The sequence below is a fragment of the Synchiropus splendidus genome, chromosome 3, assembly GCF_027744825.2.
Source record: "Synchiropus splendidus isolate RoL2022-P1 chromosome 3, RoL_Sspl_1.0, whole genome shotgun sequence".
Classification (NCBI taxonomy): Eukaryota; Metazoa; Chordata; class Actinopteri; order Syngnathiformes; family Callionymidae; genus Synchiropus; species Synchiropus splendidus.
In genome coordinates, this window is record NC_071336.1 from 20,417,173 (window position 1) to 20,442,712 (window position 25,540).

A 25,540-nucleotide genomic window follows, 5' to 3' on the forward strand; every position below is an offset into this window, starting at 1 on the left:
TACACTAAAATTTAGAGAGAAAAAAAGTGTCTAAGGTAACTATAGAAGAAAGGTTTTATTTTGCTATAAAATGGACTGACTTTTTCAAACCAGAGCGTCTAACCACTCCATCTGGTGTCTTTCATCCCAACTGACTGACAAAAGACACAGGCTCAGATACAGTTCCAAATATTCTTGTCGCTAGCCCTTTTTCCCATGACTAAGACAAGACCATGCCAATGTTGCAGAAACACTGACTAAGACTGATTATGGGCATTTTCGATGATGTATGAAAACAAGATGAAAATGTTTTGCATGAAATGAAAATGAAATAAGTCAGTTTGCAAATAGTTTGCAATCAAATATGCCCATTTTTTTAATTACTCAGGTCATACACCTTCACTTGTTGTATTGAAAAACATTATGTGTGAATATTGAACTATTTCGCTGTTTAAAAATAAAGCAGATAACAATTAACAGAACAAACCAACAGAATATTTATCAGGTTGTGGATGTGTCTCCAGCTCAGCATGTTATATTGGGCGATCAGTTCATGCATTACTTAATCTTTAACAACCAAAAAAGGTTAGTTGTCGCATACCATAAATTCATTGCATTTCCGTGCCGCTATGTTCTTCTCACCCCTTCTTAAAATCAGTAGTGGACTGGCTGCTAGCTTTACCTTTGCCTTTACTAGCATTAAATGCAGAGTGTTCAGAAGGGTGGCAAGTTCTCAAGTGGCAGATGATACTTGTCCCTCCACAACTTATTTTGGCTTTCCATGACTTACATACGGTATTGAAAACCTCAGCAACTGACTATAAACTTCACAAGGCGGACCACACTTGTCGATCAGCCTTTTCTCCTGGCTCCCACAAAATAAAGCCTACCAGTGGCATTCGATCAATTGATCACTGCACCCCTAAATATTGGCGCAAACTTTGCTCCAAGCACACAAGCAAACATGTAAATGCAAGCATGTTCATTCAAGCCGATGCCGATGAACCACTGAGTAGCCTGGTTAAGCTGAAGTGAAAGGCTGCCGAAAGATATACTGGCAAAAGCAAAGCTCCATTTATTTCATCCTGACAGGAAGCGACGAAAGAATGAGTGATGTGCGCAGACCCAATAGAGCAATAAGAAAATTAGGAAGAAGAAAGACTGAGGAAGCAAAAAGGGAGTTTGTGGGAGAGATGGAGCGATCTGCCTTTTTTGGACGTCAGCTCCAATGACAGAGTCATTCTTCATTAGCCGGCCTCTTTATGGGTTATGTGTCAACCCTGGCGGCCAGACAACCGCAAAGGCGTGCGACCATAATTTATCTGTTTGGAAAGAAGAGGGGAAAAGGCTATGGCGCTGAGCTGAGATTTCCCGCTGTGCTGTGCGGCACATTACGGTGACATATTACAGCTAATTTGACTGTAGAAGGAAAGTAGCTCCCGCAATGAACGCAGAACAGCAGATGGAGACAAAATGTTCCAGCAACGGCAAGGTGCCCATCCACGCATACTTTCCTGAACATCGAGGCACACTTTCAGTATATATTCAGTTTATTCTTAATAAAAAAACAAACAAAACAAGTGGTGCACTTTATCAAAAGTGCACCACTTGTTTTGGTTTAATGAGTCAAACTCATTTTCATATCGCAATTCATATTGCCTTTTTGTCAATCAAATCATTCTCTTCACTCTCTCCACTTTTTCTCTCTTCAAGAATAAAATGAATGGCTTACCGGACACCAATCGGTACGTACATCATTTTAGAACTATAAAAACAGTAGTTTAATGACCAATTATGTGGAAAAAAAGCCTGTAACAAAACTAATAATACACAGAAGTGCATGTGGTTTCAGTTTAAATGACTCAAATGGTGCGTTTAATGTGAACGTTTCATAAAAATCAGATCACTGTATTAAATTAAGAATAGCAGTCAGCATCTCAAATACCTGCTGAATTATGTCAAGTGTTTTCAATTGCTAGACATTTGAAACCAATGCATTAAAAACAAATAAATGACTTCCCAGACAACTATTCGGGATGATCCAGGGGACAATCCATGAGGAACCGTCCAATCATGTCTGGTATTGTTGTGACATAGTTTTATAAAATTCCACGAAAATTAATGTAAAATAAAGATATTAAAACAATAATCATAACTTACTTAAATCCACCATGTCCGATTAAAACTGTCTTAAGTTGTATTCTATCAATTCTATTCTATTAATAAATTAATACAGTACAAACTTTGTTTCGCACGGGAATTTTTTTCAGTCAGCAACTCCATGTGCACCACATTATACAATAAGTGCAAATGCATGTACGATGAAGGAGACTTGATGAAATTGCTCTGCTGGAAATACATTTAAGGTTAAAAAGAACTTCAGGAGAGAAGCACAAACAATGTTGCTCTGCGCGCTTTATGCAGAAAGGAGTTGCTCATCACTGGAGCATGTCCACCCTGATGTTTAAAGTAGAGATGGATCTGATCATTCTGGTGTGAAATAATAATTAGAACCTACCAAAAACAATTATTACCGTATTTTCCAGTTCACAAGTTTCACTGGACCTGCGACTTACACTGCGACTTATATATGTGAAAATTAGGGCTGTCACTATCAATCAAAAACACGTCAACTATTGTCAATGGCGCTAAAATTTTTGACTTGAGATAACCAGCTGCTTCTACACGTGCGCGTTTTGAATGGGCCTCTGTCGGCCCCCTAGTTTGGAAATCAGGAACCCGACCAGTTGTTGACATGAAAGTGTGACGGTCTCTGAATTGTCAGGTGTTGTAAAGTCACGGCAGATGCTTCTTTCAACAAGGCTGAAGTTACTATCAATATGAACTCCACAGGCTGCGCAATTTACACTTCTGCCATTGCCGCAGAAGGTTTTGCCACTCTGGATAAACAGTTCCTTCACTATCGCAATGATCCAACACTGCAAGGAAATATAATGGGTTTGACCAGTTTTGTCTGCGTGAACAGCCCTGAACACCACAGGCTTTATTAGAGGTGGAGCTCTGCACAGCCGCCCTCCTAATCCTGAAACATTCATGTTCACATAACAAGCAATAAAACTTTCCTGTAACAGGGTGTTTGTGCTTTCAGGCTTCACTTTCAGGCTCACTTTTATTCAGCCTAGGTTTTTTTTATGAAATATTAATATTTGATGCAGCGATGCTTAATAGAGAGAGGACGAACCTTTCTATTCCTAATGACAAAACGACGGGAACCACTTTGATCTAGGGTTGCACAATAAACGTCATCACACTAAATATAAGTAAAGAATGAGGGAACACATACCACACAATCTGTAGAGGGCACACTGGATGGAGGGATTAATCATTACGCTAAACATGCTAATGTATACGGTGAACTTAATAGGGTGAGGAAAACTTCCAAATAAAAACAACCAAATAAAAAATGAAAGGGTCCAGCTACCTGGGAAATAGAAGCAACGGGGCATGGTGTTTCTGGAGGAATAGTGAATCGCAATATTAAATTATGTAACCAATATGATTAAGAATTCACACCGAGACATGCAGTACATGTATATATTTCTCTTAAAACCCGCAGGATGAAATAATCAGACAAACATCCTTCGGCCCCAGAAGGTCACAGTCCTGAATCTTCAGGATTCAATCAATTTTTCATATGAAAGCATGCAGCAATTTGAAGCCATGCAAACATACCATTTGAAGGGATGCATTAAAATTCAATCTCAGGCTTCGTAATTAATTCCATCATATTGAATAATTTTCTGCTAAGCTTTTTTCAAATAACGTACATACAAGACAGAACTCTCAATTCCAGAAGAAAAACCACCACAGACACTCCAGATGAAAGGCTCATTTCAAGGTTTAAGCACCTGGACAACTCATTTGATCTCAAACTAATGGGGGATTTACAGAATAGGACTCCAACTAGAATTTAACGTTCCCTATCATAAACAGAAGGACTTTCTTTGAAAAGTCACTGACCTACATGTTGAATTACTTTGGTAATTTTGCAATGGCTTTGGTTGAAGATAGATGACTCCTTGACACTTCACACAGACACTTCATCAATTCTGTAACAGTAACATGCGTGGAATTTCACCTTTTGAAGTTTAGAAAAAGAAAAGTTAGTGTTTGACACCACAACTTGACTTTTTATTCAAAAAAATACTAGCTAAGACAAAGGTTATTCTGGCTTAAGTAAGATAGAACTCTCGTATACTAACTAGTATACTAGTAACTAGTATACTAACATACTGAGTGAAATATTCTTCAGGAACCCAAACAATTGGACAATAAACAACTGTTGACAAAACGGCTGGACTCCATAATGCTGCACCAGATAGAAAGGAGCAGAGAAGATCCACAGATAAATACATTTATTTTCCAATTTCCAGCACTCTTTGCCTCCCAACACTTCAATGGCTACTTCCATCACAGAGTAATCTTTCCATTTTCTCATTTTCAGATCGATTGGTACTCAGGGTGAATGAAAGGCCCATTTCCTCTCAAATAGGGATAAAGCTTTACCACACGGGGCTGTCTCACGTTTTCTAATCGTGTCAGCCAGTCTACGGCACCAGATTAAGTGGCAGCTGGTATAAAGAACGAGTCAATCTATGAAATCTACTACACAGACAAAAGTTGAAAAGCGGCTAAAAAAAGAACAGTGCTTGTTTTAGGAATATAAATAAAACCTATCATTAGCACAGTGCCTGTTTTTAAAGAGGAAGTGGGTGAGAAGGTTCAAAGGGAGGGCAGATTGGGTGAAGTAAAATCCCACACAGACTGAATAAATCAGTGAAAATAAAAGTGCAGTTTTAACCACAATCACTGAACAGAATGTTTCATTTCGTATAGAACCGGGGTTCTGCCTCAAAAATTAGCCAAGCTGTCAGTGGTAGGAAAGAAAACTTCAGTTTTGACAAGTGGTGGAATAAATCGGATCAACTTTCAGATCACCAAGAAAAATACAATGAAGACAAGACAAATACAAACTGAAAACACACACACATATATATATATATATATATATATATATATATATCTGAGAGTTCTGTCTTGTGTGTACATTATTTGAGGGATATTCTCTGTCTGGTTACCATAAAAACATGCGCATGCCAATTTTTATTTTTTTTGTTTAATTTAATTTTTCCCCCTGTTTTATCGTGTTTTCGTAATCGTGGAAAGCCATAATCATAATCAAATTTCAATTAATCGCTCAATTACACCTTTTTATTGAAAAACTACCCAAGGAGAAATAAAAATAACTTTTCTTAAATGTTGGCTTTGACAACAATCCTCAAAGGCGAAGCATTTTGCAGCGTGTTTGATGTTGATCATGGCCTCACACAGAGTGAGTCGTTCATAATCTTATTTCTAATAAATAGAGATTTCAGATTCATCCTCAGGCTGTAAAACGTGAACAAAATCAGCATGCACAAGTACTTGGGAGACTCTGGTGCAATTAGAATGCAGATGGTGGTCAGACTGTTTCGCATCATTTGTTGCAGCATTTAAAATGAAGGAGATACTTATTTATGGGGGCTAAAACAAACCTCGAGTTATTCTTTCATTGACATTCAATCGATTGGTTTAAAAAGGACAATCCTCCGAGCACGAGAGACGTTGCAGTGTTTGTCATTCGCCAGCGTGTTTACCAGTAATGTTGGAAGATCCCCGTGATTAAAACAGCTTCAAAGCACTCCTGACACTCCATTACCCAGCATGCCCCGGGTGAGGTAGGATTGTACATATTGATTTCATGCCTCATTACACATTGCATCTAACAATGCCATAGTCCCTGCTAGTTCTACAGGAGTCTGCATTGTTCCAAGATGCCCAAGTATCACTCAAGGCAAAGGATGGCAGACACAAGACGTACAAAAAATCAAATTAATATTTAGTCTCGGGTGGTGTGAGCATCGTGGGGAGGGTGGATAACTGACCTACTTTACACTTGTTTCCTTATAGTTTTACAGGCAATGGTGCCTCAGAGAAATGCTGCAAGGTGAGCCCCGAAAACGGTCAGTGACGGAGAGCTGGTTGAGAACACTTGGCAAAATTTTTCGTCACAGCTCGGGTTGTGTTTCTAATCATCACTTGAGCTCAACTTTGTATAGATTCATATATACATTCAAGTGTGGAGCCATAGAATTCTTGTTTCATCAGGTCTGGAATGTGAAGTAAATACTTGGCTGACTTTTTGCACAAACCTTGCATAGCCATTTTATGACAAATGAACTTGTCATTCCTTCATAAACATAAAACAATTTGTTTTTGAATAGGGACAAAAGGTGGGGGACACCCTGGAAAGGTAGTTAATCTATTGCACACATTACAGACTTTCAGATTCATATAGTAACAAAAATAACATTATATATTAAACAGATGTCAACTACATACATTTTTTATTTCCATGTCCCTATTTTGTCAATATATTGGCACATTTCTGTTCCAACTTCAATCGTGAACTCTGAGCAGTTTACTAAAACTCAGCAGCTCCCAAACGTCGAAGCCCTCTCAAAGAGGTATTTATATTTGCTCTTCGAGGAATACTGAACAATCAATACTCAAAACACATATTGATATTCTCCCAGAGGTCATGACTGCTGACAACGGAACATCCAGATAGCAACCTGTTTTTTCTTAATCATCAGCACAACCTTAAGTTGAGGACGCGATCAAGACACAGTCAGTGCATGTTTATTCCTCCACAATTTAATGGCCAATTTTCTACTCAGCGCATGTGTTTGCCCCCCGAGTAAAGTTTTCTGGCGGCGATTGTGAGGGATCATGTATCTGTGTGTGTACTAACAGCATTGTACTGCGATTGCAGTTTCCTCATTGACCTTCAAACGCTGGCAGAGACAGTTTGGTGCAGCCAGAGCGCTGGACCGCTGCCAAGGAAGCTTTGCAGAGTCTTTTCCCACTGCCGTCCATGTTCCTCAGACTTTCATAGCCTCATATGACCCAATCAGCTGCTTATCATATGCTGTCACAGCTTTATTAGCCGACAAATTTCCTGTATCTTCTTCCTCTTGATTCCTGTCATGTAATTCTCTATGTTCGTGTCTGTTCTCCCTTTACAGCCTAAAGCGTGACAGCTGCAGTGTAACATGTCTAGTATGATGGTGTTGACAGTTCTGTGGGAGTGCTGGCTGACTCACGTTGATTAAGTGGAACATTTCAGCACCACTGGCAGACAAAAACCACAAATTATACAGAAACCTAACTGCCAGTCCAAGTCTCCACTTACATCTCAACCCTGAGAGTGTCACACGCTGAAAAGGCCGAACCCGTGTCACACATTATTGAAATATGGAGCTCATTTGAAACCAGGCTGGAAGCTGTTGTTTGTATTCAACGACCATGTTTATTCACACTCACTCTCTGCATTGCTCCCGCTGTGGTCAAATCTCATGACGTTTAGAACACTTCACACATAATATTGCATCATTTCAAAATTCATTTTGAAAGCCATTTCATAATTCAAATATCTGGCAAACTAAACCTAATCAATTGGCCTTTATATTGTGGGGAAAAATGTGTATCTCTTTATTATTGGACCCATCTGGTGTCTAGGTTTTTTATTTCATGTCTCAAATGTAATCACTTTGTATATTTGTTCCCCCTCATGTTTACTATCATCATCATAATAGTTTTGTATTTGAGGTGATGAATGTTTTTTTGTTTTTTTTCTATATTTCCAAATAAGATAAATCAAGTCTCAGAGGGGTGAACTTTCTGTCAAGGCGGCAACCTGTAATGATACAAGGAGATATCGAAAAGTTCGGGCCTTCACACAGAAAGAGTATATTTGGATTAATACTGCTTTATTTTGCAACTTGTTCCACATTGTTTGCCAACACTAATTCCCAATTGTTAAACTCATCACTTTGGTCAGTCTACCCTCCACAGTATTCTCCCATTTGAACAAGACAGAATACATGTATGTAATTGAGAAATGAGAGAGATGCAGGAGACTGAGTGAGTGAAGGTGCATAATGTTCAAAATAGAAAGTGCCGATCAAAGAAACGAAAAAAGTTCCTGGATGTGAAGAAGGATTGCATGGAGACGGGAAACAAGTTTTTAACAGCCCCCCCCCCACAAGAGTATATTGTTTGTCCCCTTTGGAAATTAAATTGCCAATTCTTGGATTATTCCTTCTCAATGAGTTAATTGTTTTATTTCTTTAAGTGTGTGTTTACTTTTTATTTATTTCTGTCTGTATTTTAAAATCTCTCGCTTAAAACTAGATTCTACTTAGGCTAATCATTTTTCAGCCATTCTATAATCATCATATAAATATAATAAATGATTTTTGTCTAGTTACCTTAAAATAGTCAACTACCGTTTTGATAATATTCAAATATTTACATTTGCATGACACAGATCACATGCTATGTCAACCAAAGACACCATGGTTGAACTGCAAATGACCGCAGTATGAATAATTTGACTTCCTGCTGTGAAACTTAACATAATTGGAAATATCAGTAACACAAAAGGGCTTATCTAATACAGAGCACTGAGTTTGTGGAACAGCAAAGCAGGCACAAAGGTTATGTGACAATATGTGCAGCACAGAAGAACATACACTCTAACAATTTAACACTGCAGTTCGCCCAGACAATGTACACAAAGGCTTGATAGAAAGAAAACAGAATGTACGGTGTGTGCCCGGCAGCTAAATGATCTGCACACTGGCACAGCGAAAGACACAAATGTTGAAGGACACAGAGGAGACGCAGCAAGTCAATCACAGCGGTGAACCCAATTTCCTGCCCAGAAATCCCTCACAGAAAAACTAGCTAGCGGACGTGTTGAAGGCACAAAGCACCCTGAACCGTTGCGTCCAGCCTTTTAATATGCTGTCAAAGTTCTAATTTGAAGGTGCAAAACGGTACGGCAGTGTCAAGGTGGGGAGTTTGCAACAGAAAAGTACAACCTCAAGACAGCTAGGGACATTTTTGTGAGATCCTGTCTCCTTCACAGAATTATATTAAAGTCCACTTCCCCATATTATTTCAACTATTTTGTTCGATCACTGTCACGCTGAGATCAAGGGAAACAAGAAAAAAAAAGCGCAGATGGAAATGACCGAGAAAGAGATCCTGAAGTCTGTTTGAACACATCTTAAGAGAACATTGAGGAAATGAAGGATTTTTAAGTAAATCACATTTGCCTAAAAGGGCCGCTGGAGTTCTCTTGAGGCCAGTGAGATGATGCAACGCTGGGCAAAGATACTCAAATCGCTGCATGTGTAGCGGAGCGTCGCATAATTATGAAACATGTAACCGGAGGGAAGCACAGCTGACGATTTGGAAACATTTCAAGAAAACAGTGTCAAAATATTAAATAACTAAATAAATAAAATATAAGCCATCTACGAATTTATGAGCACAATTTGAAAAGTGAAAATCTATAACCTAAGATAACACTGAAGCTAATAAATCCTTCCAGTGAATAACATGCACTGTCATAAGACACTTTCGAGATATTCCACATTAACATATTTACAACAACAGTTCACTGTCCCGACTGTGAAATTGAACCTTGTATTATGCTAGGGCTGAACGATATATTGTTATCGCATCCATATCGCAATATGAAAAATTAAAAACATTCACGATAATAATATAAAAACTACGACATCAAATCTGCCCCGGCTGGTCCTGCACTCTAAAGCTGAGCCAGCAGCGAATGTCACTGCTGCACCTGTCCTTCAATGTGCGGCTACGACCAGCCAACCACAAACCTCACTTCAAGTTTGCCATTGATTGACAGCTGAAATCAACCAATGACATCGACCTGGGAAGGAGCGCAGCGAAGAGACTCACACGTATTGTACAGGGCACAGAATATGAACACGAGTGTACCGTCGGTGCAGATTTTTATGAATTACAATACGAGGATGGAGGAGCGTGGTGCTGTGCAAAATGTCAGTAGAACAAACCGGTGCAACAAACTAGTTCCATCAACTGAAACAATTCCACCGAGCATGAGCGTACGGATGCTGGTGTCAGACATCCCTAGTTAAAGGTATTAACTTCTAATGTCTGTTGATCGTGATTCAATTTTAGTTTAGTTTCAGGGATCCCTGAATTCCTGTAGAGGTGAAAAATATGTTAGTATTGTTTTTAGAAGACACAAAAACTCTCCTCTGCCTACAGTACAGAGATTTAACCGCCACCAGAAACAGTCCCTCCCACTGTAAGTAGGAGCGGAATTCTGAGATACGATATAGAATTATGGAGAACTTCTGAGATCGGCTGTTTGATAAACCATTGGTGAGTCCTAGGCTGAACAAATCAGCACAAGCAATTAATGTGAATGTGAAGCAGTTTTCTCCTCAATGTTTGAGTTGGCTTGTTTATCAGCAAATGAAAACGGCTGCTACAATGAGGTGCTCGTGTGTAACCAAGGCAACATATCTGCAAAGAAACTCCATCTTACTTGTTTGTTTTCACAACACGATTCTCAAATAACATTTTTAACCAGCCCAATTCTACAAGATGATTTTCTATCTCTGGTTGATGGTCAATATGCTGACAACGCGCTTCAAATTAGACCTGAAACATTGTGAAGTTACAGTTGTTCCAACCAAATTTAAGGTTAAACAAGTATAGACAAAAAACACCTTCTTTCTATGTGTGCTTTATAATGGTGAAGTGTTGGTTTGAGCTCGGGTACTCATCCTTGCATGAATCAATAACAGAAGGATTACTATTAGATTCTATCCCAACATTTCTAGAGCGCCATACTAGAATATACTCCACAGGTGGCCTGCTACTGAAGAAGTGAAATATGGAGAGCAATATTCAGGTCACCATTTACAGATTTTAAAAATTTTAAATGACCTCTTCATGATCAACACTCCAGGGGAATGACGGACCCATGAAAGTAAAATCTCCTTCTGGATTTTTTAAAATTTAAACAGTTCCTACCTGTTCTTTGACAGAGGCCAAAATGGAGGAGGTGGTCTCTGACTCAGATCTGTCTCCATTGGAGGACGGTATCACGGGTGGTACCATGGCCCCCTTTTCCTGCTCAGCAGGCTGGTCAGGCACCGGCATGGCTGCAAACAAACAGAAAACACTGCTGTTAAAATACACATTAATCCAAAATATGCGACGTCATGTTGCATGTAATTACAGTAAACTTGCGATACAATCAATAATAAGTAGTAAGTAATACATTTTAGAAAAAATGCAAAGGTCTTAAGTTTCAACCAAAATTGCCTCCTGTTAATACACAAAATTGCGTGTTTGGTGTGAAAGAGTCTCACGATGATCAACTGTTCACAAGTGCACAACAGAAGCAACATGTCATGAATGATTTATGAAAACTAATTTTGTTCAATTAATGATTAAAGCAGTCTTGTTTTATGGGGCAGTCAAACTAAATTAACGTAGCAATCACAATATGAGTACAGAGACGCTCGTAACGGACATTCCGTTCACTCAAGACGACAAATTAGAATGACAAAGAATTGCAAAGTGATGGCTATTTAAAATAGCATTTTCATATATTTGATTTACTTACTTTTATTTTAGATTTACTACTGTTGTTAAGTTTTAGTTCTTAGACCACTATAGTTTCTACTCTAACTCAAATTGTACATTTTTTTTAATCTACAATTACAGTAGGTGAGTTCATGTCTCACACAAAAGTTTATCGACAAAACTCTACACGTAGTTTCACACATACTCCCAACCTGTCATGCTGGAGGAGTGTCCCATTAGGATGCCCCACTTACTTTATCTATTGGTTACTGGCCATTCCCCAAGTTTCGCTACTGTTGGCCTTCTTTGAAAAATGGGTTTTCAACATTATATGTCACAAGTGTAACGATTCAGTCAGGCACCAGCACACTTCCTCCTCTTCCCTGCATTCCATTATGATGCAATGGCAAGTGACCTGAACTGCGAACAGATGTAAACTGAGTACTTAGACTCTGTTCTTACAATTTCTGACTCCAATTATGTTTATCTCACAATTTTAATAAATTGCTAGGACAAAGTTCTTTGATGCAAGTGTGAATTGTGCGTTGCTAGACATACTGTTGGTTTAGTCATGGACTAGTTATGTAGAAAGTCGCACTGGACTCAGCCCTGGAGACAACACGTCGACCAACCTTCCTTGAGTCATCGGACTACGGTCCAGTGCCCAGTTAGATGCATGTCTGTGAAGCGCTTGTTGGGTATCCAATGAGTTCCCCTTGTTTTTTTAATGTTTATTTTGATTTTCAAAGTTACATCAAAGGCGTTTCATTTACATTATAGAGCATTAATGAGCAGTTTTCGCCTGTGTGTAATCCCATCATCATCGCCAAGTTTGTGTTTCATCATGAATCAGTCATGATGCTGGACCCATTTTCAAAACTCAAATGATGTTATGTATCCTCACGCATTTTTAAGAAATCACCAACCACAAGATCGTCTTTCATCTAACAGCTTGTGCCTCCAGCTCCATCGCTATGGTTACGCTTCATAGTCGAATGTGATTCAAATCTAAAGTTAGGGGTTTATTTAGAATATGGTGCTACTTCTATCGACTGATTTCCAGCATGAACAATCCTCTCAACCCCCACATGAGCAGTCAGTACGTGCCATGGTGCCGAGGTCACTCAGAGTCAGACTTGACAGACTTTCATTCAGTCTATTTTCCATGTGAGTCCGGGGGAAAGCTCCACATTCATTACGCAAGCTGATGTTACAAAAAAAAAGCTTAGATACACAGCAAAAAAGCCATCATAAGTTAAAACCTGAAATGAGGATTATATTAAACAACCACTGTTAAAAAAAGATTAAAAAAACACAAGCAAAGACAAGATCAAAAATGAAACAGAATGGAGCGACCATGAATACATGCTCAGAATCTGCACACTGAGTTGGTTTAAACCCAAAATCCGGAAATAGCAAAGTGAGTTTTAGAGAGACGGGACTGTGGGGACCGGATTTTGTCAATAGAGCTGCCTGATGCCAGGAAAATACAAAATAATGAAGTGCCTGAGCTGATTTGATCGCAAAGACTCTCCAATTTCCTGCTTGTCTCAGCCCTTTCCTTCCTGCACGCAGGGATGCAAATCGGTGGTCTGCTTCACACTTAGTGTAGTGAAGATCTAATTACTTTTGGACAAAGGCTGCAAGTTTCTTCAGGGTGAAATATCGATTAACAAACGTGTCACTGTAAGAGACTTAGCTTAGTGTTTGCAGTCAGAAGGCCAACAGTTTAAGCAGTCATTCACAAGCACACAGATACAGACTCAAACATTTAATCGGTCTATCAGGAGGTACACTGGACAGCAGGCAAAGCAGGTTGGCGACTGTAAATAAAAGATGTTAGCAAGACGTCGGGCAGATGGTTATTTTCAAACACCACTTCTGTGTCCCCTCCTGAGTGAAGATGAGTCACTAGAGTTTCCTGCCAGCGCAATAAGAACCCCTGCAAAGAGCACAGTCACTCAAGGGTAATATAAATAGAAAAACAAAAGCATTATTTTGGGGTAAAATTAATGTCTCATCCTGTGTTCTGCTGCTGAGTTTCAAAATTGCAAAGCTGCCTGGTACCATCAGCAAGGTCACACATGTCAGCAATAGCTTGTCAGAGAAGAAAATGTTCTCATATTCATGACCAAATAGAATAACCACTCGTCTTAAGCATCATATCTGATACCGTAACAATGGCCTTGAATAATGTATATCAATAATCTGACACTGACCTGATATCCACACTACAGCAGGTTAGGAGACTTTGACTCCCTTATGCTTGACAACAGACAGTGAGGGAGCACCCCAACACCCCACCGAAGACACGCCCTATGCTGGGAAAAAATCCTGGGGAGAACCCTGGGTGGCGTCTTATTCCCTCGCTTCACTTAATCCTGATCACTTTCATTGAATACAGAATCTAAAAATACCACCAACTCCAAATTACCAAACTCAACATTGTCAGTAAGTGCGAGAGCCTACACAAATTGTCGTCCATATGAATGCCCTGCAGTAAGCTGGCGGGATGTTCAAGGTGTCCCCTACCTCTAGGACAGACTGCTGAAATGATGGATGGGATATTTGAGAATCTAAACAATAGACGAGCACTATTAAATTACTTTACCCAGAGAAGCTTCATGAAAACATGGATTGTGTGTTGTGGAAATGTCACAAAAGCAGTGTTTTGAAAAATAAACGGATGATGGTAAATTGCTTAAAACACAACCGACAATGCAAATGTTGAGAATAATCGTCATCATAATTTTAGTCTTCAACAGTCCTTGAGTCCACTTAGAAATGAACGCTTAAGTTAGTTCCATTTACTAAAACCTAGCGGCCAAATAACAGTTGCCAAAGGGCCACACAATGCCCTGCTCTGTGCTATAGCTTTTGCTGGTATTCTTCCTTCTCTTCTAAACATTGTCATAAATAAAAAGTGCAAGTGACCAAGGTACAAAATAAATTTTGTGTGACATGATGGTGTCTTGTGAGATATAAGGTGGGGACCGCTGTCATCCTCTCAAGACTTGAGCGTGGGAAGAGTCCATAGGTCAAACTGAGGTCTAGCACACAGACTGTGTCTCTGCCCAGGCCGGGATTGTGTCCAGATGCATCATTCACAAGGTGTAAGGGAATAAGCATGTTGCATTCCAAACTGTTCCCAGGGTTCTGCATCGTCACATCTGTGTAGTTGGTGGCATTAAGAAAAAAATACGCTGATATCAAGAGGTGGCCACTTGAAATAGTCATGGTGCATTTTCGAAATACTAGAATATGATGGAACAAGGAGGGGCACAGAAGTTGTGGCCTTTAACACTTCAGCATGTCTAGATGATGGAAGGCTTGAGACAAAAATGACATAGTGATGACCAAGGACGACTCTAAGAGTAGCTTGACTGGGCTTCAGGAAGAAGAAAGGACAACAAGTGAAAAACAAGACAGCATAGAGGGCTTCTGCCGACTTGGAGATGGGACATCCCACAGATGTGGACGCAGAATGAGACTAGAAAGTTGTCTGCCGTGGCAGTGCGGAGCAGATTCAGGCCAGTGAAGACTGTGATGCTGTCCAAAAACATTTTATAGAATCTTTAAAACGAATACAGCAGAGGCAAGTCCGTCCACGCTCTTCACATACAGACAAAACGAACCACAAACTCGACCCCCTTCTGTGTACCAATTCCATTCTTCATGCCCATATACGTGCAGTGAATTGACGATTTGGCCACTTACATTCTCCCAATTGCCCTGCTCTTTGCTTCTTAACCTTGACTTGATTTTTGGCACAGAACTCTCTAGAGCAGAATTTGAATATACTGTATACTTGGAGCAAATTTAATGCCCATTGATGTAAACATAATAGGCTGATGAGCATTCTTATTATGGCGTGTTGAAGCACCTACTATACACTGCCACGACTTATCAGTACCTACACGACCATTTGACGTCTTCAGACAATCAAATGATACATTTTTTTTTGTTTCAGTTATTTATTTTTAATTAAATTAGATGCCATTTATGTACCAACCATGATGAGTAATGTTATTACTCCTTTAAATTGTGCATCGCAATGAGGAGGTTATAAGGGAACATCCTGGTATTTAACATGTAATGAGTGATGTTTGCATTGTGAGTTTGAGTTGAGTTGTTCACAGAAAAGGGAATGAAAGTTATTTATTTCATCATAAACACTGCCTTTGTATTGTTTTCTTTGTAGTGTTTGCAATGTTTTTGATACAGTGTTGCTCAGTATTATTTTTACTATGTAGGTTATTGATTTTTTTTTTAAACAGTGAGTTTTGTGTGTAATTTACTTGTGTGGAAGAATAATCAAAAATTGGTACTGGCAGTTGGGATTTTTTAAAAAATCGGCAATCAGTATCGGCCAAAATATGGCCTCGGTGCGCCCGTACATTGTACTGTATATGTTTCACTGTTTTGAATGCTAACAAAACACCTAACTAAAAAACAGGAACCTTTTTTAAATACTTGGTGATTAAGCAGAATTTAGTATTTTCTTCAGCAGTTTACCTTGTTGTTTATTAAAACACACACAAAACAGCGCAGGAATCGCAGGTCTAACTAATCTCATTACAGATGGCACAGGTCCCTTTTTCAAGTAATCCTTGCCGGGGTGCTAGTTTGTACAAAAGGGAAGCTCTGGCACACGTGAATGAAAAACAACATTTATTAGTTACACCTCGAAAGCATTTCAAATTATTTGCTGTGAGAAGCTGTTGAGGGATTTAAAAAAAAAAAATGTTTATTTGCTTATGCTTGACAGTTGTGCATTGAGTGAGTGAATATGAGCACTGACTCATCAGATCAGCACCATTACCCCGCAGACCTCTATTGCAATATTTAATAAACAGAGGAAAAAACATCATCTATTTGGTAAATGATGCACATTCTTCATGGTTATTATCAAGGTTTTGATCAGCGGAAAAGATTCCATTTGTGACAGAATTACCTTTTTTTCCCTAACAATGCCCATGATTGCAAACCATTGATCGTGGCCCGACACAAATCATTTGTCATTACCAGGTAGGAAAATTGCAAAGTCATTCGGTTTGGAATGGTGCAGAGGTAAACTTGCAGACTGAAGTCACAATACTTCCCACCGTCTTTGTTCTTTTGTGAGCAAAGCTGCTATTGAATTGAGGATGTGTGATTTTAAGGGGACCATCTGCCAGGTTTGTGGTTTAACGGGTGACGGAAAACAGAAGCAGCTATGATATATTTGAAGGGCAGGACGCGACACCTTATGGTTTAGATTGGACAGTCAATTTAAGCACTCGAGCAGCAGACTGAAGAAAATTTGCATTCTGTACAATGGTGGTCAGTGAGCCCGAGATGGCTGACTGTTGGCAACCAAAATCAACACCTCAAAATATGTGTGACATTTGCCTTAATGTTATTATTTCAGAAGCCTGCCAAAAAGTGAGCAACGCTGCAATCGATAGTTTGCATCATGTGCTTTAATATGTTTATGTTGTACAGGAGACAACGGCTAACTTGGGCAAGTAACTTCTGCAGATTTAAAAATGAAATACACTTCGCTATTTTATATAAATATAATAGTCTGCAACACACCAAGGAAGATCCAGTCAACTCTACTGTTTCAATGACCAATCATGAAATAAAACTTGAAATAAATAAAGTTGCCCTTCAGCTGTCCTCAATTGGAGGATGAGGAAGGTATATTTTAAGAGGATGTTGAAGAGGAAGAGCACAATTGACAATGTGCTTCATCTCATCACATGAAACAATGCTACCATAAATTATTTTTTAGATTTTGCAAGAAGTAAAATCTATGACACATCATCTTGGGTGAACAGAAAGATAGACTAGAGGAGACAACTGCATGGGTCAATAAGATGAATGAAAAAAATGACAATAGTTTTGACAATAGCACTTTCATGGCCCATAAACAGATGTGACTAAAAGAAAATGAGAAAATAAGTTCATACTTGTAGGAACTGACTACAAACAGAATCTCCTAACATAAGACGCACCTATGACGTAAACAAGCTTCCAGAATGTGACAACCAGAATTTACACTAAGGCTTTAGAGTAAGAAATTCAATCGATGAGATATACGACCCCCCAAACATGAGGGTAGCTGAAGCACTCACTGTTGTATAACTGTAAATATGTCTTTGCTTTTCATCACAGCACAGCCAGGTCCCACTGCTACCGTCCAGAGCAGGGGTCCTCAAACTGTTTGTCAAAGGGCCTGGGATGGGGCAGGTTCTTAATCAAACCAGTGAAGCACATACAGTATAGTTTAACCACTCAGGTGTCGGTTGAAACAAGCAGACGCCTGTTTGGTTCATGACTGGTTGGATTAAAAACCAGCACCACCCAGGGCCCTTTAACAACTGGTTTGAAGTCGCCTGTTTCAGACGACAAAGTGGGGTATTAAGGGGCCCTTGTTGTGTTCGCATGCTGTAAACCTGTTTGCACCATCTTCGACTGTGGTTGGTCACTTTTATTTCAGGGTTAAATTGTGGCTGTGCGAGACAGTAAGTGACAACAAGGGCATGTTCCAGTCAGTCGAGATATTTCAGCTTCAAGCATGCCAACTACAGAGGTGCCAAAGATGTTGGAGAGCGATATGGTTTTCAGGGGCATGTAGTCAAAGGCGGGAGCATTTTTTGTCCAGACAGCCGCCTTGAAAATATAGAGCCGCTGGGAACTCTCGAGGTTGTGAATCATGCGTTGGTTTTGCAAAATGATGAAACCAATTTTAATCATCACAGCAAATTCCCCCCTGCCACTGACCTCCCATGCAGATTGAAGCACCTTTTAGGAATTATCCCCAAAGTCTGACACACACCAATGTCACAAATGATTGATGGCTTCAATTTACTTCCCCGTCAAGTCTGGTATTAAACTCTGAATAATGTAGAATTCACTGAGCAACAGCTGAGAGGGGGCGCATTGTGTGCAGAGATTCAGAGGTATCTGATAGACAAACACATTAACATGATAAAATATGCAAGTTGACTGTTATAAATAAACTGTTTTCTCATGAGTAGATGGGTTGCATAAAACACACACGAGACTACAATAATAAGAGTGGAATAGTTTTGAAATTCAATTCTCAGACTCACTGTGATGACGGATCATCACATTTTTTATACTGGAACAAAATAACATATATAATATAATTATTATTAATATAACTTTGTCTTCAATTAAAAATACAGACACAAATGGTTCAAGACTTCAAACAAAGGTCACACTCATTTTTTAGTGTTCTGGCTAAGCACATGCAGAGAAATAAAGACATAAATCACACAAAGGAGAGAACAAAACAGTGACTTGAACTAGACTCACATTTATCGGATAATTGTCACGAGTCACGGAACGAGGAGCGAATGCCACGTGTTGAGGACGTGGAACTGGACCCAAGTGCAAGAGGTGAAGGTTACAATGAGGCAGGAGCGAGTGAGAAATAATATTTAATAATTAAACAAACAAAAACACATCAGAAAGCGTCAAAGAACCGGGAGAAAACTAACTTAAACCACAGGGGAGACAAAAACACAATGGACCAAGGGTCAAGCACAAAAGAAACCAGGAAACACGAATAGACAAGAAGAAACAAAACACTAACTCAGGCACCAGGGTTTAACACAATGTAATCCAAAATAATAAGCCAAGAGGATGAGGAGTTAAATGAGCTAGCGCACAGAACGAGAGACCGAAACAGAGAGACAATTTACCGTAGGGAACGAGAGTCCAAATCACAGGGAACTATAGGAATAATCAAAGGGAACTAGAGGAGTCCAACACAGGGAGCAACAGGAGAGACGATCACAGGGAGCAATGAGAGAGTCCAAGGAAGTGGAAAGACGATCTGGCACACGTTGCTGGAGTCCAGGTGTTTTTGTAATTGGGTGATCAGGGAAAATTGGCTCCAGCCGTGTGCCACACAAACAGGAAGGGAGGCGGGAGAAACCAAACATAACTCAAGGGACAAAATAAAAGCATGATCATGACAATTGTATTATTGTTGTAGAAGAACATTTCTATTCTTCTACAACAGTGGGTGTTTACATCACTTCATGACAAATTGAAGTCATAGACACCTGCACTCCTTCTGAAAAAAATAATATAAACAAAGACTTTCACATAAGTAATCTGTAATGTTGTCCCGGAATATCAAATTCTTTAAGAATGTCCATCGATTGTATCAGAAAGAGACGCACACAGAGTTCTCCACAGGCCGATACACACGACAATAATCTGGCTGTTTTTGTCCAAATATTGTCCTTTTCCGCCCAAGGATGGTCAACGCCCGATTATCTGAACTCTTATAAGATTATCTTATCACAGAATCCTTATGTCTGGGCTCAAAAAACGGTAGGGGTCGCAAATTGTAAATAATAAATATGTTCTGTGTCATTTATTTGCGATAATATTTCAGCCGGGTTATTCCATTAAAATAAAAAACATGCAGTGAGTTATATTTACCACTTGTTGTGACATTTCTACTAATCTAATAGACTTTTGGTCTTTGTGTGTGGAGTCACGAAAGGAAAATTGCAGACGGTTTAGAAAATCTTCATGGGCGTACCCACTCTACCTGTTATATTCAAGTGGGATCACCTTGGAAAATTCAAAAGTGTTTAAATCATGACCTTAAGTTCAGGTCCAGAGCAGATGATCAGAGCAGATTTTTATGAAGACTCATTTATTGACCTCACTATACACTTAAATCCAGAAACATCACAAGACGCTAGCAGAAACCATTCTTTCTCCCAAAGACAGCAATATGAAGTGTGCATCAAAGGCATGAAGACAAATTGTGAAACAATATTCATGAAATGCAATGTTATATACGAGCCTAAAAGTAGTTCTACTTTTCTCTGTGTATATGAGAAGCGCAAGTGACTGAATTGAGTAGAAGTATGAAGCTCACATGCACTTCTTAAAACTTCTCGCGACAGCCTGTCAAGGATCTATGTCCTCAGGAGTACAGAACAAACTGGACTCACCCCACACGACGCGTACACAGACTATGAGGTGGGCTAGAGGAGGGCGGGCTTCCATGGATCTCGCTGATTTAGGAGGCTGGTCACAGACGACTATGATCTGTTGCCTGCGGCTTGTTCAGCTCGCTTCACAGCGCCCCGGTGGAACCAGTCGGCAGAGACGCCTTTATCGACTACTTCAATCAATACTTCTAGCAGATGCTGAAGCAATTTTTATGTTGCACTCAATCACATTTAGGCCACGTACACCAATTATTAGATGCAAAACACAGCAAAAGTTAATATTAAATTGATTTGTCATCTATGAAAAAACAAGCAAATATATTTCATGGTGTCGTAGCCTGAAGCAATGAACACAGACACAGTCGGACGGCAGAGGAGCAGGGAAAGATGGTTGACCTAGATTGGACAGAGGTTTTGAAGACAAGCAGAAGAAACCACTGGCATAGAAAGTCAGAAATCATTTCTTTATCCAACAGTCAGAGAAGTTGAAATTATTCCAACTTTCGCCCCGGTACAACTCTCATAGCTCTACCAATGGACATCATAGGATAATTTGAATGGCTTGAGCACAAGTAAGGCAAATGGAGAAGCCTTAGGGAAAAAGAAACTCGCAAAATCATGCAGTAACACGGCAGCTCTGTCACACTGTTATTGCCCACTGGCTTTTTGGCATCACTCTAAATGTGTAAATCTGAAGTACTGTGTACTAAATTGAGACGGTTTATAGCGAAACAAATTGTTGTTGCCTTAAACAAGAACATAGACTGTTAGTCATTCAGGCAGATTGTTGGTGATCTAAAGTCATCTATATATTCCACTTAAATCATTCATTCTGAATTTCAGTCGGCAAAGATTTCCACAGAAAAAAAGAACTCTCCATTCCCAATATAATGGATAGTGCATGTCTGACCTATTTGCTTGCATTTTATTTATATAAGTGCACAAAATGCAATTTTGCGGGCCACAGCATGTTGCAGATTTTGACAAGTCCATTTGAGGAATATGATTTTGACCAATGCCCAACAACGACTAATCGACATAGTCAACGATAAATGTTTATTAAATTAGTCACAACTTCATGTGTCGACAAGTCATTGCGCTACTTAACGCATGTGTGTGACGAAGCACATTCCGCAGTTAGAGGGGAAATGGCTGGGGCTCAAGCACCATTGTGATCCAAAACATTGAAAGTATGGGAACATTCCACATTTGACAAATCAAATACTAAAGTGAGATTCAGCTAGAGGGGCGGAGCGATGCCGCGGGGGCACATGTGACCTCGGGGAACATACATTTTTTTGCCATACTACAATAAATTGTAATTGCACATTCACTCTTTTTTTTTTTTTTTCTGGCAAATTGGTGCACTTTTAAGTCTTTTCTGTTACAAACACAATGTTAATAAATGTATTCTTTATTGAAAGTTGACCTATATTACTTTCTTTTATTCTTTTCTTTAATGTTAACAATGATACAATGTTATGCAGAGGTGCACTTATAAAGCATGTTACATCTTTGTTTCACAGCTCAGTATATGCTATATGTTTAATCTCGCTAACACAGTGGATAACAATATTCAAAAGTGCAATGGGGCAACTTCAAAAGGCCCCAATGGTATAAATGATAGAGGGCACAAAATTGTTAATTTAATTTTGACCGACTAAAACGTGTTCTTTGGCTGTTCAAATAACATTTGCATGACATCTGACAGGACAACGCTTATTTTGATACAAAATATGAAAATACAAAACGGAAAATACTATGAAAACCAAATTATTTTAACTACAAGCTCATTTCCAGAGGTTGAATGCATGAAAATTGCAAACTTCTTTTAGCTCAAGCAAACCACCCCCCAATCCACATTACATTGTCACCCCCTCCCACCACCTTTCAATAAGTAGGGCAGCTACTAGGAGAGTGGGAGATGAAAACTGACAGGTCAGTTTTCTAAATGAGCTAAAGAGGACAGTGCAAATATGAAAGGGAGAGAGGGATGGACACTTGGAAAAGAAGAAGTGAACGAGAGGCACGGAAACATTGCAGTCAAAAAAATAAATAAATAAAAAGCTCACCTCCGGTTTTGGCAGCGATGCAAGTTTCAGTTGCATTAACCTCAACTTTCCACTTTTACTTTTACTAACAGAGGGGAATTAGAAAGGCTACTGAGTTACTGAGGGAGGTTTGATCCCAGGAGCAGAGTGAAATAAAAGAGCAGGGGGCCATTTGTGAGTGATATCAACACACATTTAAGAATGGCTGCCCGCCAGTCTATAATTTAAGTGTCATGTCAGCCGTTGTGTAAAACACAAATTGTTGGAACTGTAATGATACAAAGAATATTTGTGACCATTCTAACATATAATCTTGTTTTAAAAATGAATTTGAGTGCATTGAATGGCTCAAGAAAAGTTGGACAGAAGGCAATAAAAGGTTGGCAAAGCACCAGGTAGAGGACAACAAGTCATGACTGGATACACAAGACACACTACAGAGAGGAAGAAATGCTCAGGTCGAAGGCCGGGCACCTGTCTGTCTACCTTATTTATCAATAATATGTTGCACAATCCCCCCAAAACCTTTCCTTGAGTTGCATTGATCACCTCATCCAGAGCGCACTAGATGAATAAGAAGGCTCAAAGCACAACGGCAAAGGTCAAAATACAATGCTCATGATGTTATGACCCTCGGGCACCACCAAAAAGAAAATCATGATTCTCCTCTGGAAATCACCGCATGAACTTCGGATTGCTTTAGCACTTTAATGTCTCTTACTCACTACAGCTATCTTAGGACAACCAGAAATGTCATTCCAGCACCTTCAAAAACACTACTTTCATCTCCGAATCAAAGCCCTTTCAAGTGGCGCACCAAAATGGATACCTGGTCCATTATCAGATTAACAAAGGGAACCATCCAGCTGGTCTTTGGCAGACAATTAAAACGCTTGGGACATTGATGCGATGGGTCCATCGTCTCTTTCACAAACGTCAATGCAACAAGACAGTGTAAATCCACGTCCATCACTGCGTTACGTACTACATATATGCTGACTGAACTGGCCAGCATTGAGTCATGATTGATTCTCCATTGCATAGCATGCATTAAAAGTAAGGTAGCACATACGTACATCCACCCAGAGCATGAGATACAGTATACAATGTAGACCTGGAAGTCATTTTGATGCTCCATCAGCTACTCAGAGCTCAAAGTGTTCCTGCTGGTTTTGTTTGATCACACCGAGGAGCCATGCGTCTGTCAAAGTTGGATCGATCCCACTGGGACAAAGCTGCCTTATCATCTTTTTTTTTTTTTTTTAACAATGCCATCCATTCTTTTACTCACATGACTTGTCTCTTTCTTCATTAATTCCTTTTAATCTCTTTCTTTCCTGTCTTCTCTCATTTGCTTTCTGGTTATCATCCGCTTCCTCCATCAGTCCTGGTAACGCACTCTCGTGCAGACATTCATCATCTGTGCTGAGAATATTCCTGCTCCGGTTGAAAACATTTGTATTATAATGCAAATCAAAGTAGTTCTCAGTGTTCTGATTTGTTTACACCTCAAAAGTGTTTTTGTTTGAAGAAGTGCTTGACACGCGCTCAAGTCTATAATTAAATGTGTTTGTGAAAGCGGAGCCAATCATAAATGTCAAAATAATAACGTTTATGACACGTTGCCATAACATTATGACCACCAACACATCCACTTTTTTTCCCCACAATATTTTAGATCTTAAACTTTGCTTGGACCAGTTTTCATGAGGACAGTTGCAACACAAATATGTGTATTTACTTTCTAAACCCTATGTATAAAGGCAATTCATTACATATTGTATGTCACAGTCATGTCACAAAGGTAGGCATTCATACAATCACCTATTAAGCATTTAAGAAAACATACAGGGATGCACCGAAATTGAAACAATCCCAAATTAAATAGAACTTTAAGTGACATCTATACAGTTCATACAGCAGGTTCTTATTAAACAAACATGCAAAAAATCTCTACCAGGGTGGAAATTCTTGAACAATCACATGTTGGCTGAGTCAAGGGGCACCATCAGAGGATATAGCCTATGAGGTCTATGAGAACCATTGTGAGTAAACTCTCTTCACAAGCTTATTGCACTTATTAAAATCCCAAAAATGTCTTTCCTCAGTAAAAGATTATTTTGGTGGCTATTACTGAGACTGGCACCATTTACCGTGCGTTGTCGAGTAGCACAAGAGTTGTCTATTCATCTAATGATGTCACCAGGTCACATTCTTTTGAATTGTTTTCCTCATAAACCCAGTTATATGGGGCTCACGAGGCAGACCAGGAAGATATATACAGAATTCTCTGAAGTGAATTGTTAGCATCGCATAATCTCTTAGACCTGACAGGGGTAGGTGGGAAATAGATGAAAATTGCGGATGAAACTGTTTCCCCTGTGACTGATCCACTCCGGTATTGGCAGAGCCGTACTCTGCTGCGTCCCCACATGGGTTTCACTGATGGCAGCAAAACTGTCTCACAGGCAGCGCAACAACATGGTATCAGTTAGGGACCATCAGCAAATTCTCATTTGGTGGAAGTGTTTGAGAAAATCAATAAAATAACAATATCAACGAAAAACGACAATTTCAGGAGTGAGAATAGTCGAAATCACACACAGTAATAATGTATTGACATTATTTCCGAAATTTTCTGAAGTTATAGTAACTGCAGATAGTCAAGGCAGGACAATTTAACCCCTAAATAAAAGTGACAGAACGTTCGGTCAGGCACAACAGAGGGGGACATTCAGTGATACTGTCATTTTAAACATGAACTCTAGATGTAAATGAAGTGTGCATTACATTAAAAATTAAAATAAATTATGTAAATTCACATAATAAACTAATACTATGGCTTTCTGGACATGCTACCGAATAACAATATATGTGACATTGTGATTTTTCACTTTATTGTTAGGATGTTTTTGCTGCAAGCCAGTCACATTTGGTCGATGGCAAGTTAATAATAGAGTAGGTAAGTGTGAGTAAATCTGTCATGACCATTTAGTTTTCACACCAGTAAATAAG

At 39.3% G+C, this 25,540-nt stretch overlaps 1 protein-coding gene across 7 annotated transcripts in view; it reads right to left on the bottom strand.

Annotated features, from left to right (window-relative positions):
- ctnnd2a (catenin (cadherin-associated protein), delta 2a) overlaps positions 1 to 25,540 on the bottom strand; it is a 240,219-nt gene that overhangs the window by 194,989 nt on the left and 19,690 nt on the right. For all 7 annotated transcript variants that reach the window (XM_053858318.1, XM_053858311.1, XM_053858317.1 and 4 more), the window contains exon 2: positions 10,927 to 11,057. In XM_053858318.1, coding sequence (XP_053714293.1) covers positions 10,927 to 11,055 — 129 coding nt within the window. In that variant the 5' untranslated portion in view covers positions 11,056 to 11,057. The remainder of the gene's footprint in view (positions 1 to 10,926; positions 11,058 to 25,540) is intronic.